Below are 19023 nucleotides of genomic sequence, written 5' to 3'. Positions count from 1 at the left end.
TGAAAATATCGGGATTTGATAGCCAAGGGGTCGCGCCATCTCAGTCACACGACGACAATCATGGTGGATAGTGCTAACGGCCTGGACACCAAGTCGGCGCTGGTGAGTGTGTGTTGGACTTTTGATGGGATTTGAAAGCGACGACAGCGGATGGTCACGGAGAGAAACACCCCGAGCGGGCGAGGCTGCGGTTGGGTAGCCGAGGCCGGCCGGCTGCCAAAACGCCACTAAGCACCCCCCCCCCCCATCGGACTTGGTGGTGGTGGGTCAGTGGTAGTAGTGGTAGCTTTGGTGGTGGTGGTAGTAGTGTGTCAGTGGTGGTGGTAGTGGTAGTGGGTCAGTGGTAGTAGCTTTGGTGGTGGTAGTAGTGGTAGCTTTGGTGGTGGTGGTAGTGGTAGGTTTGGTGGTGGTAGTGGTAGGTTTGGTGGTGGTAGTGGTAGGTTTGGTGGTGGTGGTAGTGGGTCAGTGGTGGTGGTGGTAGCTGTGGTGGTAATAGTTGTGGTGGGGTTTGTAGCAACGGTGGATGATGCTCGCAGTATCGCCGTACGTGTGTGTCTATGTGTCTGTGTGTTCTGTTGTGTGTGTGTTTGTGTACACGTGTGGTGTTGTGTAAGTGTGTGTCTGTATTGTGTGTGTGTATTATGTGTCTATGGGTTCTATTGTGTATTTGTGAACACGTGTGGTGCCCTACGCGTACCTATGGGTAGTTGTATGTGTGTCTGTGTACATGAGTGTGCATATACGTCAATGTACACTTATATACGAGTATGTGTGTATGTGTGTATATACCATTGTACATTCGTGTGTGTATAGTATGTGTACTATACGTGTGTGTGTATAGTATGTGTACTATACGTGTGTGTGTATAGTGGGTGTACTATACGTGTGTGTATAGTGGGTGTACTATACGTGTGTGTGTGTATAGTGGGTGTACTATACGTGTGTGTGTATAGTGTGTGTACTATACGTGTGTGTATAGTGTGTGTACTATACGTGTGTATAGTGTGTGTACTATACGTGTGTATAGTGTGTGTACTATACGTGTGTATAGTGTGTGTACTATACGTGTGTATAGTGTGTGTACTACACGTCTGTGTATAGTGTGTGTACTACACGTCTGTGTATAGTGTGTGTACTATACGTCTGTGTATAGTGTGTGTACTACACGTGTGTGTATAGTGTGTGTACTACACGTCTGTGTATAGTGTGTGTACTACACGTCTGTGTATAGTGTGTGTACTACACGTCTGTGTATAGTGTGTGTACTACACGTCTGTGTATAGTGTGTGTACTACACGTCTGTGTATAGTGTGTGTACTACACGTCTGTGTATAGTGTGTGTACTACACGTCTGTGTATAGTGTGTGTACTACACGTGTGTGTATAGTGTGTGTACTACACGTCTGTGTATAGTGTGTGTACTACACGTCTGTGTATAGTGTGTGTACTACACGTCTGTGTATAGTGTGTGTACTACACGTCTGTGTATAGTGTGTGTACTACACGTGTGTGTATAGTGTGTGTACTACACGTCTGTGTATAGTGTGTGTACTACACGTCTGTGTATAGTGTGTGTACTACACGTCTGTGTATAGTGTGTGTACTACACGTCTGTGTGTAACAGAGCCGAGAGTGGCCTGCACAATGCACGCTACGCCGTGTACAGCATATCCTGTAACATGCGTGTGCTTGCATGTAGTATGTGTGTGTGCCATGTCCGTTGTATGTTGTTTTGGGGGGGCCGGGGGGGGGGGGTAGGAGCGGTGGCGCGAGTGGTGAGCGCACTGCGAACGAGAAAACGCGGCCAACATTCCTGGGGGGGGGGGGGGGGGTAAGGGAGACAAAGGCGGCCGGGCGTGGTTGCACGTGTGTGTGTGTACCACACGTGTGTGTGTGTGCACGTGTGTGTACCACACGTGTGTGTGTGTGTGTATAACGTGGGGTGTGCATGGGACGCGGTGCAATACGGCATTCATCGTTGTGTGTGATGTATCCCACGTTTGCGTACATTGTGTGTGTGTGTGCCATATGTAGTTACATGTACGTGATGGGATGTGGTAGACACACGTGTGCGTGTGTGTGTGTGATGTGTTACACACGTGTGCGTGTGTGTGATGTGGTACACACACGTGTGTGTGTGTGTGTTGGTAGCTGTGATGTGCACTGTGCGTATTATGATGTAATGTGTTCTGTATATATACACACACACAACGCCTGTGATGTGTGTAACCACTTATACACAAGCTTGTGACGTGTATAATCACTTATACACAAGCTTGTGTATAATAACGTATACACAAGCTTGTAATGTGTATACCCACTTATACACAAGCTTGTGTGTCTGCGTGTAAAGAGTTGAGTCATTTCACTGCCCAGTAATGTGTTTAAGATTAGTAATGAGTCTTTTTAAACACAGTGGTTTCGTACAATGTATGTGTGTCTTTAGCTATGGGACACTTTTAAATTGTGTAATGTTGTGTAGCGTTTGTTGTGGACGTTGTTGCCTTGGGTCTGAACTTCTAACAATTTGTTTTACTTACTGGGGTGATGTAGCGTTTAGGTCTACACATCATACACGTAACGTCTAAACTATGAGATAGATCAGCTAAGAGATAGATTAGCTATGAGATGTAATGTCCAAGCTGTGAGATATATGAACTATGAGATGTATTAAGAACTATGAGATATCGCTTGCAATGTGCGCATGTAAAAAGTGATGTAATCTTTGTTAATACAGAACGTAATGTGTGTGTGTACGTTGCTGTGGTTCTTATAACTTATTGTGTAATGATAGTGTAAGTTAAGAGTTGTTATGTTTAATGTATGTGATGCATTAGCCAGTGTAAGTTGTTAATTTGCAGTTTGTATAATAGTTGCTTGTTATACTTTATTAAAGCAACGTAAGTAAGAGTTTTCAGAACGTAAGATGCGTGATGGTTATTGAGTTGTAAGTTGTGATAATTAAAATTGTGTATAAGCTGTGTGTGGTTTATTAGCCTTGTGATAGATATTAGACGACTTTGTATTAGATTAATAATAGTGTGGGAAAGTGTGTAATCGTTCTTGCGTTGTTTTAAATCATTAGAGATGTTAGATTTGTGTGTGGCTAAAAGCATTGTGTCTCTAAAGTAAGTGATACAGCTTTTACACTATTTATAAGCTATTTAACATTAGATTGTGTATATTTTTAAGCGTGTAACAGTCGATGTGTGTATAAGTTATGTGTTAAGCTACGTGATAGATCTTACATTAAGGTAGCAATAGTTTTTAGAATGTTTGTAAGATATTTTTAATGTTATAAGCACTTTAATTATTTGTGTTTTAAAGTGATACAAGTTTTAAACGCTATCAGCCACGTAATAGTTCAAACTTTAAGGTTCATATAGTGTGTGTACAGAGTTTACATAATGTTAACTCACAATCTTATCATTTGTAGTGTATAACAAGCGTGTGTTCGCACATCTAAAGCATAAACTATCGTCCTTACACCCAGCGATAAGCTTAATAACTTCAACATTTTGCGTGTGTTGTGTATAGGATCAAGTCCGCTTTTCTTGCGTTGCAATGTTTAAGCTTTGTAATATTTAAACGATTATAATGCGCCTTGAAATGCATTAAGCAAATGCCCTTAAGTTTATGTGTTTCGTATGTTGCTTGTGTTGCCGTACACGGAGTTTTTGGCCCACGTATCCCACGTGTCAAATCCACTGCTGGATGAAATGCCCTCCCCCTGACACTTTTGGATCGGTGAACATTCGTGGTTGGGACCTTTAGAAGGGAGTTCGAATGTCAATAGTCCACCCACGTTTATCCCCGTGTCTGGGAATCGAACCCGAGACTTTTGCCGGGTTAACAATTCAGCAAGTGCGCTAACCGCTGCGCCACCGCTCCCTCTTCTTATTAAGACGACGACGAAGATGAGAATACATGTAATATATTTTAGAACGCTTTTATTACGACAACCGCTTACACATTTTAAGCTCCGTGGTTCGGTAACAAAAAGTGATTTGAGAGGTACGTTTTTATAATTCGTTTAATATTTGTAAGCAAAATAAAGCGTGTAGTTGCGGCATATTTAGTGTGAGTAGTGTGCGTGTACATTAGTTAGTGTGTGATGTTCCGAGTATTTGTACATATGAGATGGTTACACAATCATGTCGTTAGCCACGTAGAACACAATTCTATCATAACACCCAACTATCAGAACAGCCAACTAATAGTAGGTTCACTAACTTCAACACTCTTAAAAAGTAAAATGACATGACTGGCGACGTTTCGAGGAAAAGGCCTTTTCGTCCACGAATGTCTTCAAGTATTTGTGTTCATTTTGCATTGTTCCGCACTCTTGCCAAGGCAGTAAAAGCCACGACCGAATAATCGATTATTTTAGCGGTCGGAACGACCCCCGCTTAAACACTAACCACAGAGTCCCCCCCGCAAACTAACCCTAATATCTGCCAATAATAGTACCAACAAAACTCCGCTCACAATCTTCTTAGTCTTACTAACTGTGGCTTCGTCGTAACACTAAACTCAACATCTAACCCCATGTCAAAGCTTCTCTTCCTCTCCTTTTGAAGACTTTTACCATCAATAGCAACGTTTACCCCCAAATAGCCATAGACATTGTTGGGTTTTCATTGATTGCTTTATGGTTCTGATCGGTTTTTTTAATTCCCTCAATCCACTGCTGGATGACCAATCCCCTATGCCATGCCATGGGGGATTGCTTGACCATACTTCACCACGCTGGTTCTCGAATTGTCACTCACCACCGGATTTGTTAGCCACGGATGGGATTTGAACTTAGGTGGTGGTCTTGGGGGTCCCACGTTGCTAACCGCTGCTGTGACACCTCGCACAATTGCCACGTGTTTTAGAATGTTTTATACACACGATGTATCGTTTGTATCTCTAAAGGCCAGTGGGTCGAAACGTCGAAAATATGTTTTTAGAACGACGTTTACAACATTGATGTGATTTAACGTCTTTGTAAGTCTGGTATAAAATTTGCCGAAGCCGTATTTGCTATACTGTACTACTAACGAGTGTGTGTTATACATGGATCGTTTTGTCTCTTAAGAACAGTCGGTCGAAACGTCGAAACTATATTTGTGTATAAATGACGTTCGTAAAATTGATGTGAATTAATAAGATTTACCGAGGCTCTGTAAGAATATTTAGCTAAACTTTTCTCGCCCAATCTTTGTTTTTTTTCTCTGAGCCCTGCTTTTTATCGACTTCGCCGTCACACTCCGGCGAATTACTCTGTTCACGAACGACTAGCCTCGCTGTTAAAACAACAAAAGTCTTAATAAGTTTAGCGCGATACTCGGTTCGAGCCGTGTTTGTGGTTGGTCCTCTATTTTTATTGTTTTTATTTTAGTCCGAGGCCTGCCAAGTTACGAGTCAAAGGCAATCTGTTATCCACAGTCTGTGTGTAGTGTGTTGGAGGGGGGGAGCGGTGGCGCAGTGGTTAGCGCACTGCGTTGCGAACTCACGAATCTGAATTCGATTCCAGGCCACGGATGGAAGGGACGTAAACAAAAGACAAAATCCGAGTGATGTTTTAAAAACGGGTCTTGGGCTACCTTTCCCCGTGGTGAAGTATGCCCAAATAACTTACCCTCCTCGGCAGACCGATTGACACACTGATTCTGGAGGTGGTCAAAAATCTAGCAGTGGATTTATAAACGGGATGTGATTTTGTGTTCGTATTCTCTGGGTTATAAGACTCTCTCCCCCCCCCCCCCCCCGTACTATAACAAAAAAGCTTGGGGGGGTGTTACAATAATCCTTATAATTCGGGCTTAATGCATCGCTATATCGCGTAACGTGGAAGAGTAGGCCAAAACACCCTTCGGCCAGCGTGGCGTGATGCCAGGGGGGGTCTTCTTGCTTGCACCCCCTTTTCGTAGTGTCATCATCACGACGACACCCTCACAACTCTCCCATTTGACCCCTCCAATCCTTAAATCCAAACTCCAAATATTAATCTAGTGGTTGTCGTCGCCCGAACATGTCACGCAAAGTCCACCAGAAGTCTTAATCCTGCTGGGTTCACCTTCCCCCTCCCAATGCAAACTGCTAATGTCACCTGTAGATGGCACATAGATCTATATATATGGCCAGGGTTAGGTAAGCAACACGGGCTTATAAGTGTACAGAGGTTGTGGGGTCGGTGGGTACAGATATGAACTCAGGTAGGTATAAACATAAATAAGACAGGTAGGTGGGTAAAGTTGCAGGTGTAAGTATCTAAGTAAGTAGGTAGGTATAGGTAAGAAGGCAGATGATAGGTGGGTATAGGTAGGGATGTATGAATGCAGATTAGGTCCCATATATGTAAGAAAGCAGATAGGTAAATATATGGGTTGGTTAAGTCGGTAGGTTTTGCGACTTGGGCAAAGGTATGAATTGCAAGGTTGGTGTTGAGGTGCTCGCACTCGAACACAGACGGTCACGGACTGTGTTGCCGATCCACTGCTGGATGAAGGCCACGTGGGTTCCATGTGGGTTTGCTTGACCATACTTCACCACGCTGGTCAGTGCGGGTTCACGAAAGCGGTGGGGTGCAGGGGTAGTTGGGACCGGTTCAGTCATCCACCCGGTACTGGTCGTGGCCGGGAATTGAACTCGGGTTAAGGCCCGGGTTGGTATGGTGGTGCGCTAACCACTGCGCCTCCGCTCTTCCGAAATGCAAAACTTTTTTTTGTTTGTATGTGTGCGGTATATGGTATCGGAACCTATTCCCGCGTCTCCCCTAGGTCGACTCAACCTTAACTGGGTAGTACTTTTCGATGTAAAGCTTTTGTGACTGCAGACGCTGTCTTTCCGACAGCCCTGTTCTTCACCTGATGACGGCTGCTTGCGTTGTGGCCGAAACGTCGTGAGAATGATTTTATTATGTTTGATTTTTATTATTTTATTATTTCCCTTCTACGTGACTTTACCGAAAGAACCAAGAAGATGGGTAGTACTTGGTGTATTGTGTGAGCATCGGATATGGGGGAGACAAAGGCGGCCGGGTTGGGGTGGTGGGGGGTGCATATTGTTGTGCAACATGACTTTCCTCCTCCCGAATCGAAGGAGATCGCTAACAGTACTCGTCCAACGCTATTGGGTCTCCTGTTCCTGATGATAAGACGCCCCATCATAGTCTTCCCAATCTTATAGCAATAGGTTTTTACCCTTTCAACTGGTACAAAAACTGACACCTTTATATAAGGCATCATGTTTGCAATAACCACAACACAAGCAGTCAAAATGTAAACAAAAAGAAACAACTCTGATGATGATAATGATATGCACTGTCCTTATCATCATCAGAGTTCTTTCTTTCTTTTTGTTTGCATTTTGACTGCTTGTGTTGTGGTTATTGAAAACATGATGCCTTGTATAAAGGTGTCAGTTTTTGTACCAGTTGAAAGGGAAAAAACCTATTACTATATTTTGCCACTGGTAAACGAGGTCTCATAGTGTCTTCCCAATCTTGTCTCATTTACAAATACTCAACAGCTACCGGATTATAAGACGCACCAATAGTTCAAAACGTTTGCTTTGAACTATTGGTGGGTGGGTGTGGGTCTGGGTTATTGTGGGCTCGTTTTATGAATCTGGAGGATTACATCTGCAATGCAAAACTTAATTTCCCCCCCATATCACCTTATGTTAAGGTCATCGCCTCGCGATGAAATGTAGATGTTGAATAATGACTATATTTAGGCACATGGTTTGAGGATGTTTAGCTTGGACGAACGATGTTGACCATTGGTATAATGCGCGTGTGTATATGTTATAAGGAATAATTGTGTTTCGAGTATACAAGTCCAGGATGCCGGTGTTTACGTTTAATTTATAAACAATAAAAAAATATCTATATTCTAATAATCATTCTTTTACAGCCAGTCCCTCGATCATTCTTCCACTGCTGGATGAAAATCTCCACCCCCTGCCGTGTTCGACCATACTTCACCACGCTGGTCATTTATTTTTTAAATGGACATTACTCACCCTCTGATGTTAGCCACTGGCTCGGAACTGAACTCAAGTGGTCGGTTTCAATCGCACAGTGCGTTAAACCACTGCACCACCGCTCCTTCGCCTGTGATGTGTGCGAATTTGTGGTGTGTGTTATATTCTGAATATACATTTTTTTTCGCGTGTGTTGTTAGTAACATTGTACGTAGCGCGTACGTACGTTTTAGATGTGTGCACATATACAGTATTGTACACTGGATATGTGTACACAAAGGCAGATTACGTGAGTTAATACACCTTTGGGTGGAGTGGTGGCGCAGTGGTTAGCAACATTGCGTTACGAACTCGGGCCTCTGAATTCGAATCTCGGCCACGGCTTAACATCAGTGGCAATTTTTTTTCTGAACCTATCTTGGTTTAAATTTCGATTTAAAGCTTTCGTGACTGCAGGGATTCATCTTCTTGGTTCTTTCGGTAAAGTCACGTAGAAGGGAAGTAATAAAATAATAAAACATGTTTTATTTTTTAATAAAACACGTGACTTTACCGAAAGAACCAAGAAGAACTATCTTGGTTTCTCACGCCCTCTAACCCTCACCCCACCCACCCACTCCTCCAATGTTGTTCAGCATGGTGAAGTATGGTCAAATCATCCAGCAGTGTGTATTATTGGCAAAAGGCTACACGGGGTATTACACATCAGCAGACAATGGCGTCATCGTATTGTGCTGCATGTGGACCTCTGTGTGTCCGGGTATGTCGTGAGTGGAAGTGCACAGGAAAGGACATTTCCGCTGTTTGAATGTGAATGCACCACGATGTTAGACACACACACATACACATTGGTGCACACACATAAAAAAAAACACAAAGAACCCTCCCCCACCCGTGTAGCCTTAACAGACTGTTGGGGCAAGTGCTGTTAGCGAGCACCTATGAAGACCGGAACGGCACACGAGGGGGTGGGTGGCCAGCACCATGCCCGGCCCCCTTTGTCTCCCCAGTCAGGATGTTTTTATACACCGCGCCAGGTACCCATTTGAGGCCGAGTCGACCTAGGAGAGGCCCAGGACCGGTTCAGATAATCGTCACCTGGCGTTGGTGGCCGTGAGCGGGAATCGAACCTGGGTCTTTGAGTACGTAGTGTTGCGTGCTACACGTTACACTACCGCTCACATCCACGTACACACACACACACGTGTGTACATTTACAAAGATCACCCATATAGGCTTTTACAGGCGTGGGTCAAGTGCTGTTCGAAATCCCCTATTAAAGGTCTGCACTGCACACGTGGTGATGTTCACAGACCGTCCAAGGTAATTATTTAAGGCCGAGTCGACCTAGGGGCGGCCCAAGACCCGTTGGGATTTCAGTCACTGTTGGCCATGAGCTGGAATCCAACTCGGCTTACCGGCTTCGTGAGCGCCGTGAGCTAACAACTGCGCCACCGCTCCTCAAAATTCACACTGGCACGTCAACACAGATAGAACCACTACCCACACACTGAAGCACACGTGACACAATTACACAAACGCACTGACGTGCACTGCCCTGCATTGACACAGAAACTGAATCAATTGCACACGCCGATATAACACTACCACAGTGACACACACACACACACCGACACAATCACAACAACAACCACCGCCATTCGCCACTAAGTGGCGGTGACGTCACCACGACGCTTGTGCCAGGCTAGGTGCATCTTGAGGCCATGTGAAGTGTCGAACGCCCGCTGGCAGGAGGTCACGGGGCAGACCCAGCAGGTGCCACAGGTCGACTGACTGAGATGACCGAGATGACTGACTGATGCACCACCTGTGCCCCCTACTGTGCCAACTTGCTGTGCTTTAGCTACCCGGCGCTCCGCCCGTTGTTGTGAGCGTCGCTCCTCCCCCCTCCGTTGTTGTTGGAGGGCGACTGCCTCCCACTGCCCAGTAGCGTCCTTCACGAGCCTCCTCCACAGAGGCCGATCTTGACACCCATCGCTGGTACCGGTCATCGGCAAGTCCACTCAGCTCCACGTCCTCCTGTACCACATCACTCCATCTCCTCTCTAGCCCGTGCCGTGCCCGTTTAGCCCCCTCGATCCGGCCGAACAAAAGCTGTTTAGGTGACACAATTGCACAAACCCACTGACATGCACTGCCCTGCATTGAGACACAAACTGAATCAATTGCCCGCACCGATATGACACCACCACAGTGACACACGCACACACTGACACAATTACACAAACGCACGCAATTACACAGTCGGGCACACGGTACACACTTGACAGGAATAATCCCATCCAAAATTCTGATTCTCACAAAGATAAAGATTCCCCGGGTATCGCCTGCAACGGACTGTTGGGGCACACGAGGGATGTGGGTGGAAAGCACCACGCCCGGCCGCCTTTGTCTCCCCTAGTGGCGATGTTTACTACACACAGCACCAGGTTACTCATTTGAGGCCGAGTCAACCTAGTGGCAGGGTGGGGGGAGGCCCCAGGACCGGTTTGGATATTCGTCATATTCTGGCGCGCACACACACACAGACAGATGACACGGGCAAAAACTAAATTACCCAATAAATACGTGTATATTTTAATGTGTTATTAAACACCAGCTATAGGGGGTGGTGGGGGTTCAGTGGGGTGGGTGGTCACAGAAATCAAACTCGGTGTGTGTCTGTGTGTTGCTGAAACATTGTAATGATAATCGCCGCTCGGCATGTGCGTGACCAAAGTGAATGCAGTTACAAACGTGGGTGTGTGTGGCTTGCATTGGTGGGGAGATATAGAGGAGGGGTCGTGGGGGGGTTCCAACAATGTAACTCATCACATGAATGCCACGCAAGCGATAAATACACACAAGCACGCACGCGCACCCACGCGCATAGATAAAGGTCCCCCGTGTAGCCTCAATGGACCGTTTGGGGCAAGTGCTGGTCAGCGAGTATACGGAATGGTACACGTGGGGGGGGAGGTGGGTGGCCAGCACCACGCCCGGCCGCCTTTGTCTCCCCAGTTCTGACACCCACTCGCTCAACAATGGTAGATAGGCACACAAGCGGATAAGATCTCAGAACGCGTTCTGAAAGCTTGCAAAGGGGGGGGGGGGGGGCAGCAATTCATTCACACATTTCGTGTTTGCAGTACCCGCTCATCGGCCAGGTTCACCATTCGATCTCCGAGGGCGCGGCAGTTGAAGCAATGGGGGGGGGGGGGGGGCATCACGGTTAGGTCGAACGACGGGGCAGGTTGCGTTTGGTGGTAGGGCAAAGTGCGTGTACTTCCACGTCTTCACAGAAGTCGATGCCAGTGTGGAAGAGTAGGCCGAATTGCCCTTCCAGGAGGGGTACTGGAGACGCCTTCCACCGGCGGTGGCGTGTGTGGGTAATTGCAGGGCTGCGCCTTTAACCTTTAATAAAAAAAACTATTTACAGGACAGTCATCTTACACACTACATTTACGATTTATATAAAATCGCGTTGTAATTAATCGCGTCTCATGTGTTGCATATTTGTTTTAAAGTTACATTATTTGATCGATTTTACGGTACCGTGCTTTATGCGTGCAATTGGGACCGATGTATGCGCGCAACGCACACGAACGCATGCCCATAAATGAACGTCTTATCGGTCGCATTTTTCATCCACTGCAGACCAAAAAAAACGGGGAACGCATTTGCGTGCGAGGTGGCCGGGCCTATACTCGTGTTTACGTAACAAGCAACGATTATGATCCGGCAACGAAGGGACAAAAGCGCAACCCTGCAATGCCTTGCTCACGTCCCTGCTGGCGGAAGAGGTTCCATTATAAGGAGGAGTGGTAGCTTGTATAGGCCTACTCTTCCCCCCTCGGAATGCACCACCCACACTTGACCAACGTCGCACACGGAGCCTGCAGATTGCGCTCATCTGCGGCTGTACCCATCTGTATAACGATTAATAATTATATTGTGTGCCAGAGGTCGCAAACGGGTCTTGATTCCTTACCCGTACCCGGCCGCACTAGGGTCGCAAATGGGTACCCGTACCCGGCCGGGTACGGGTAGCCGCTCCGTACCCGTACCCTACCCGAAATGAGTGACAAACGGTTACTCACCAGTGACTCACGGCGTACCCGTACCCGGCCGCACCAGGGTCGCAAACGGCTACCCGTACCCGTACCCGGCCGGGTACGGGTAGCCGGGTATCGGGTAGGGTACGGGTATCGGGTACCCGGTTGCGACCTCTGTTGTGTGCCAGGTGTGGGAATTTAAAAAAAAACAATAACTTGAGCTGTTGTTTTAACCGCTGTTTGCCGTGCGCTCCGAAGCTTGCCAATCGATTTACAACAAGCCTGGATTATGGAATCGAACCTTTGCTTCCATGCTAAAGTGTCTCAATGTGGTAAATGCATTGCTGCAAGTCTTGATTTCTATAAATCCCCCCCCCACCCCCCGTGTCCAATTATGGTAACAGCTCATTATATATATAAACCCACTCAGCCTAATTAGATGCCCAGAGTGTTGAGAAACTTAATATATGTGGTGATGGTTTTTTTTTGGACAAGGGGTTCACGGTCTGACCGGAAGCTTAAAGTGGTGGCGCCACTGCACGGCTGATAGCACATGGTCTCTCGTCTGCTGATGTAGATCATGCCGTCTATTTATATCGTGGATTCGTTGTGCATAGATAGGGATGTGCATATTCGTGCGTGTGCGTGTGAACGGGGAGAGGCGGTCCAGTGGTTTAGCGCGTTGCGCTACGAACCTTGCGGGTCCTGGGCCTCCCCCCTAGGTCGACTCGGCCTCAAATGAGTACCTGGTGAGATGTGTAAACATCGCTGCTAGGGTGCGAGTCTGGCCTTCATCGGTACTCGCGAACAAGACTTGCCCCACAAGGGTGTTTAAAGCTATGTGGGGTAGGGGAAATCGTTGTCTTTGTCAGTGTGTAACTCGCATGCCTACGTGTTTGAACTCCCCAATAAAATAAAAATTGTCCACAAAAAAATAGTTCCATCTTTTCTCAATCGTAGCATAGGGAAGGTCGCTCTCCAGCGGTTATCGGTCACAGGGTTGTTTCGACCATTACTTCACCATGCCTCGTCGCCGCTGGTTGGCGAATGGGGAAGAGAGAAAGACTAAGGCTGGTTCTGATATCACTTGCCGCAAGGATTGCCACCTTTTCCCACAGTGGACCTAACTCGGCCGCATTTCTGAGTGTGTGATCTACAAATTAAGTTCAGCACAGCAATGCCGGGCACGGTTTGCCAGATCTCGGCACAAACCAATTCCTAGTAATAGGTTTTTACCCTTTCAACTGGTACAAAAACTGACACCTTTATACAAGGCATCATGTTTGCAATAACCACAACACAAGCAGTCAAAATGTAAACAAAAAGAAACAGCTCTGATGATGATAATGATATGCACTGTCCTTGAAGTTGATTGGTCCACACCCGAGACAGGTTTTCATAGAGCCTAGTCTCCATTGGTGTTGGACCAGATGACGCCAAAAGGCGTCTTTTTGTTTGCATTTTGACTGCTTGTGTTGCGGTTATTGCAAACATGATGCCTTGTATAAAGGTGTCAGTTTTTGTACCAGTTGAAAGGGTAAAAATCTATTACTATATTTTGCCACTGGTAAAGGAGGTCTCATAATGTAAACCAATTACTGCCATCCAAACACGGATGCCAATTCTCGGACGCGGTGGCAACTCTGTTTGCCGCTGATGTTACACCGTGACCGGGAATTGAACATTGCGGAGTGCGCTATCCGCCGAGCCAACGCTCCACAGGTAGAACCCGCTTCGCCGAAATCCAGTTTTGTGCAATTTTGTGGGAATTTCAAAGGATCCCTGGCTTCTGCCAAGACGGCATTAATAAGCTACAGTTTAAATATTGACTGGAATCACGCTTTGGGGCAGGGCTAGAGAGCGCAAGAAATACATGCCGAGTTTAACGCGTAGACTTTCGCGATCATTATCGTCCATAATACAGGTTTTTTTTGGGTCAGATCGCGTAAAATATAAATGTGTCGTTAAACCCGCCGCTACCACCAGACACAGCCAATTAGTAAGGTTCGTCACGTAAACAGAACGTGGCCAATTCGTTACTAGTACAGCACACCGGTTTCTTGGAGAGATTGAAAATGTTGTAGTGGATTTGCTCTCCAACACACCGGTGTGCTGTACTAGTAACGAATTGGCCACGTTCTGTTTACGTGACAATCCTTACTAATTGGCTGTGTCGGCTGGTGGTGGCGGCTTTAACGACACATTTATATATTTACTTGATCTAACCCCAAACAAACCCTGTATTATGTATGAATACATCCTGACTTTACATACTGTGTTTTGGTATCGCACTTTAAACCGTGAGATCCCGATGTGTGTCTATAGATATAATTAATATCCAATTTGAGCGCGGCTAATGTAGCTTAATGAGGCGAGCCGTTGCTCGGAGGTGGGCTTGCGAGGTGGGTCTCACGGTGGGGTAATTTGCGATCATCATAATTAAGGCTTCTGGCCCCATCTCACGGGCGTTCCGCAATCACTGAAACTTAACCACACAGTGTCCCATTAGCTAATGATGCCCAGCGACGTTCGCTTAAGCCACGTCGGCTTCGACGAGTCCCAAGACTCCTCTTCAAAGAGGTTCCCGCCAAGTTACGACGCGCCGACGACTCGTTTGTCCGACGGCCAGAGTCATTTTAGGGTCATTTTTCTCACGATTCGGAGAAGATTTGGGCACCGTGCGTGTCGCTGGCGCGCTTCGTAAAGCCATAAACTCTTTTAAAAACGATCAACTATTTTTATTTCACCAGGTAAGGCCCACTGAGCCATATCTCTTTTTCAAGAAACGCCCTGGCTATCACAAATGATGGCTCAACGAAGTGGCTTATCGTCGCAGGGAAATTTTTAGCTTAGTCTTAACGCGGAGGGGAAAAACCGGAGGACCCGCAGAAAAATCCACGCGACCACGGGGAGAGAGAGAGAGCGAGAGAGCGAGAGACACGCAAACTCCAAATATACAGCAGAAGTCGGGATCGAACTCAAGGCCGGCATACCAGGCGAGCGAGTTAACATCTCCTAGCCACCGTGGCACCCTCACAATGACCTGACCCCTTTCCCACAACGGCAACGGCGCCACGGGAACTCTCTGAGCTCCACCGCGAAGCGGAATGCGCCGTCATATTTTTACAGTGGATGCCCCCGCCCCCCGTAGTGGTAGCCAGGGCCCGAACCACGAACCCCTACGAACGGGCGGTATAAAACAAAGCTACCGCTGCCCGCGGGGTCACCGCCCCGGACGCACCGCGCTAAATGTACACGCGTCGGGGGGGGGGGCGTGGGGAGAGTTCCAGTTTAATTGAGCACCTGTCTGGCGCACCGTGCGAGTGCTGGGTTTGTGCCGTCCGTGCCGTTCCTCGAGGTTGAGTTGAAGGTTATCGTGAGAGCTTGGGATAGAAAGCTGCGGTGTGGCCGCTGAGTGAGTGAATTCGTGAGTGAGAGTTTCGGAGTGTGGGTAAATGTGTGTGTGTGTGGATGAGTGAGGTGAGTGTGTTGTGACCTGCAGTGTGGCGGTGGTGGTGGTGGTTGAACACGGTACGGCTGAGACAAAACAGTCGGTGTCTGTCTGGTAGACCGAATCTTCGGAGGAATCCGATGAGTTGAAATGCACGGGAAGGGTGACCACGGTGGTAGTGGTAGTAGTAGCAATAGAAGAGTCACAAGGAGGTGACTGACCGCCGGTGAGTGAGTGGAGCGGATCGCTGAGTTGTCTGATCATCGATTAGCCCTCTGCTTTGCGTTGAGATGTATCAGTGCAGCGACGTCATGATAATTACATAAGCAATTGGCACCGTCATCGCGCTCGGCAATTATAAACTGTACCGCAGTGCGCCCTCTACCCTTAATCATTCGTGATGTGCACCTAGGAGGGTGGAGTCGTCATAATTACTGCAATAATAATAGTGCAAACTGGCAAGCCGTGTTATTAAGTGAGCCGACCCTTCAGTGTGTTGATGGTGTGTGTTAAACAGAACTTAATTGTATCACGGTGAGGTTTCGTGCACCTTTAGCGTCAGTAATTAATACGATATTACAGTAAGAATAATACGCAGCTCTGCGTCCAGTTCACTGCTGGATGAAGCCCTCCCCCATGTACTGCGTTGGTCATGGGCGGTTGTATGACCATACTTCACCACGGAACGATGAGCCAAAAACATTCGGGTGTTGAATAGAACCTTGACCTCCGAACCGTGGACCCCACCACCACCACCATCTTATTTAAAACATTTTTATATTTTCTAAAGTATTTTTTCTGTTGTACCACTCAGCTGTATAGCTCTTTTTTTCAGAAGCGATCTGGCTATCACAAGTGATAACTCGACCAAGTGGCTTATCGCGTGTAAAATTATAGCAGCCAAATAATCGAAACGCGCGTTATGTCGATTCTAAATGTGGAGGGGAAAAATCCACGCGACCATGAGCAGATAGAGACACGCAAACCCCAAATACACAGCAGCAGGCGTCAGGGTCGGGATCGAACCCGCGACCTCCTGCATACCAGGCGAGGTAGTTAACATCTCTTAGCCACCGAGACCATTAAACCTGGGTGCTGCTGCTACCGCTGCTGCTGCAGCTCGAAGCGCTGTGGCTGTGATGTTAACGGGATGCCCTCTCCGTGTGTTTCTGTGCGCGAACTTCCCACCCACCCCCAACTACCCTCGTCACGAACCTCCCGCCGTTATCCTCCTCCTCCTCTGCCGTTGGCTCATCCTCACCGTCTCCACCTCGTTATCTCTCTCTCACTCCTTGGACCTCATCGCTTCGTCCCCCGCGAGTTTCTTGCGTGGTTCCCCCCCCCATCTCTTCCTGTTTCCGTGTCTCAATCTTCATTTCTGCTGTTCCCGTTTTTAATTTCCCTCTCGCGTGCCCCCCCCACCCGCCGCCACCTCGCTCCGCTTGTCCGCATGGCTGTGACACTCTCACACCGCTATTCATTTTAACTCTCCACCCACTTCCTCTTGCGAGCACTCTCATTTTCTCTCTCTTTGTATCTCCTGCCTCTCTCTCTCTGTTCCTCCTTTCATCTGCTCTCTTGGTCGACCTTTGTTCCGTTTTCCTCTCCATCATCCTCATCCCGGCTGTTCCCCGTTAATTTCTTCCGTCTCTCCCTCTCCTCCTCTACCTCGCACACTTTCAATCCCCTATCCCTCATCCTCTATCCACCTATGACCCCTCGTTTTTTTCCCTCTCCTCCCCTCCTTTATTATCACTCCTCTCCATCCTTCCCCTTCCTCGTTCTCTACCCACCCCACCAACTCTTCCGCCACCTCCCCCCCCCGCACATGCACACGCGCGCACGCACCCTCGCAGCAGGCCCTCGCCTCGTCGGGCGGCCTGGGCATGATCGCGGGCGCCGGGGGCTCCCACCTCGCCGCCGCGGCAGCCGCCAACCACGGCATGAAGCTGGAGGCCGTCATGGAGAACCTCCAGCGGCAGCAGCAGGCGCGCCTCGAGATGGAGGAGCGCGAGCGCGAGCGCCTGCGCGACAGGGACATCCGAGAAGCGCAGCAGCAGCAGCACCAGCAGCACCAGCACCTTTACCAGCAGCAGCAGCAGCAGTACGCCGCTCTGCGCGCCGCCGCGCTCAGCGCGGCCGCAGCGGCCGTCGCGTCCGGCGGCGCCGGAGGCTCGAGGTCCGGGAGCGCCGTCGCTCGGCATCGCCCGCGCGGCGACGGCGGCGGCGACGACGGCGGCGGCGACAGCGACGCCGATTCGGTGCCGGGCGCGCCCTCCGAGTTCTCGGGGTACGAGCGCTACCACCCGCTGCGGCACGGGCACCCGGGCCGGCGCGGGGCCAGCGACTACGACGAGGAGGACGAGGAGGAGGACCCGGGGGAGGACGCGGAGGAGGAGGACGAGGAGGAGGACCCGGGGGACGACGAGGGGGAGGACGACGGGGACGACGCGATGGAGGAGGGCGACTACGAGCGACGCTCGCCGGGCGGGCCCGGGCCCGCGGCGGGGCCGCCCGCGTCCAAGCCGCCGCCGGCGGGGCTGGCGCTGCACCTGGCCGGCGGGGGGCTCGGCGGGTCGGTGGCCGCGGCCGGAGGGTCGGTGGCGCGGCACTTGGCGTTCGAGGCCGGCGGAGGCGGCGGGCAGCCGCTGTCGCCCGGAGCGGAGGGGCCCCAGCCGTCGCAGGCCCAAGACTGGACCTATGAGGAGCAGTTCAAGCAGGTACCCGCGCTGGCACCGGCGTTGTGCGCGTGTCCGTGCGCGTGCGTGGCGTACGTCGCGCGTGTCGAACTTTCTTTCGCGCCCCACGTAGCCGGGCGTGCCGATCGGAGTTGCGGGTAGTGTCTGTGTGGTGTCGGTGTGCGTCCGTGCATCCGTGCGTATTTGCGTGTCCAGGCGTGCGCACGTGGACACGCGCACAGATGCGCGTGTGCGTGTGTGTGGTGGGAGGATCGTTACTAGAATTTGTGCCACAGCCCCTCGCACAGCAGCACGCGACAATCCCGACAGCTTCCACCCCGCGATTTCACCTGCCGGGGTGAAAGTTCCGAAAGTTTTTGTTTTGTTTTAACCGCCGGGGCGAAAATCAAACCGGCGCAGAAAAATCACTCGGAACGTTTCACTCGTTGCCCCCTTCTTCTTTGGCGGATCGTAATTTAATCTCCGGATAATTTGTACAAACGACGCAGCTGCACCGCGGTAAGTAGAACCCTATTTATTTTATCCGTACAAAATAAAAGCTAATTTGTACTTCACCCGCCCTCTGCCCCCATGTCCCTGCACCAATCCCGGTCTGTGTCTGTTCCACCAGAAAAAGTGGGGCTATAGGGACTGAGGGGAGGGGCTTTTGTGGGGGGGGGGATCGGAGTGGGGCGCCGGGGGTGGTGCGAGGCATAGCTAAGAGGAGGAAGTTGGACAGACTTGTGAAGTGAAGCGAGCGAGTGTGTGTGTGTGACGTGTACGGTGGCTAGGAGATGTTAACTACCTCGCCTGGTATACAGGAGGTCGTGGGTTCGATCCCGACCTTGACGCCTGCTGCTGTATA

At 49.2% G+C, this 19023-nt stretch overlaps 1 protein-coding gene across 1 annotated transcript in view; it reads left to right on the top strand.

Annotated features, from left to right (window-relative positions):
• Window positions 1-19023, top strand: part of LOC144950743 (uncharacterized) — a 151866-nt gene continuing 132843 nt past the window's right edge. Inside the window, exons 1-2 of the mRNA XM_078880815.1 lie at window positions 1-102; window positions 17337-18200. Coding sequence (XP_078736941.1) covers window positions 61-102; window positions 17337-18200 — 906 coding nt within the window. The 5' untranslated portion in view covers window positions 1-60. The remainder of the gene's footprint in view (window positions 103-17336; window positions 18201-19023) is intronic.

Source organism: Lampetra fluviatilis, chromosome 59 (genome assembly GCF_964198595.1).
Source record: "Lampetra fluviatilis chromosome 59, kcLamFluv1.1, whole genome shotgun sequence".
Classification (NCBI taxonomy): domain Eukaryota; kingdom Metazoa; phylum Chordata; class Hyperoartia; order Petromyzontiformes; family Petromyzontidae; genus Lampetra; species Lampetra fluviatilis.
The sequence above is the reverse complement of the archived record's forward strand: the minus strand, read 5'-3'. Positions and strand labels throughout refer to the sequence as shown.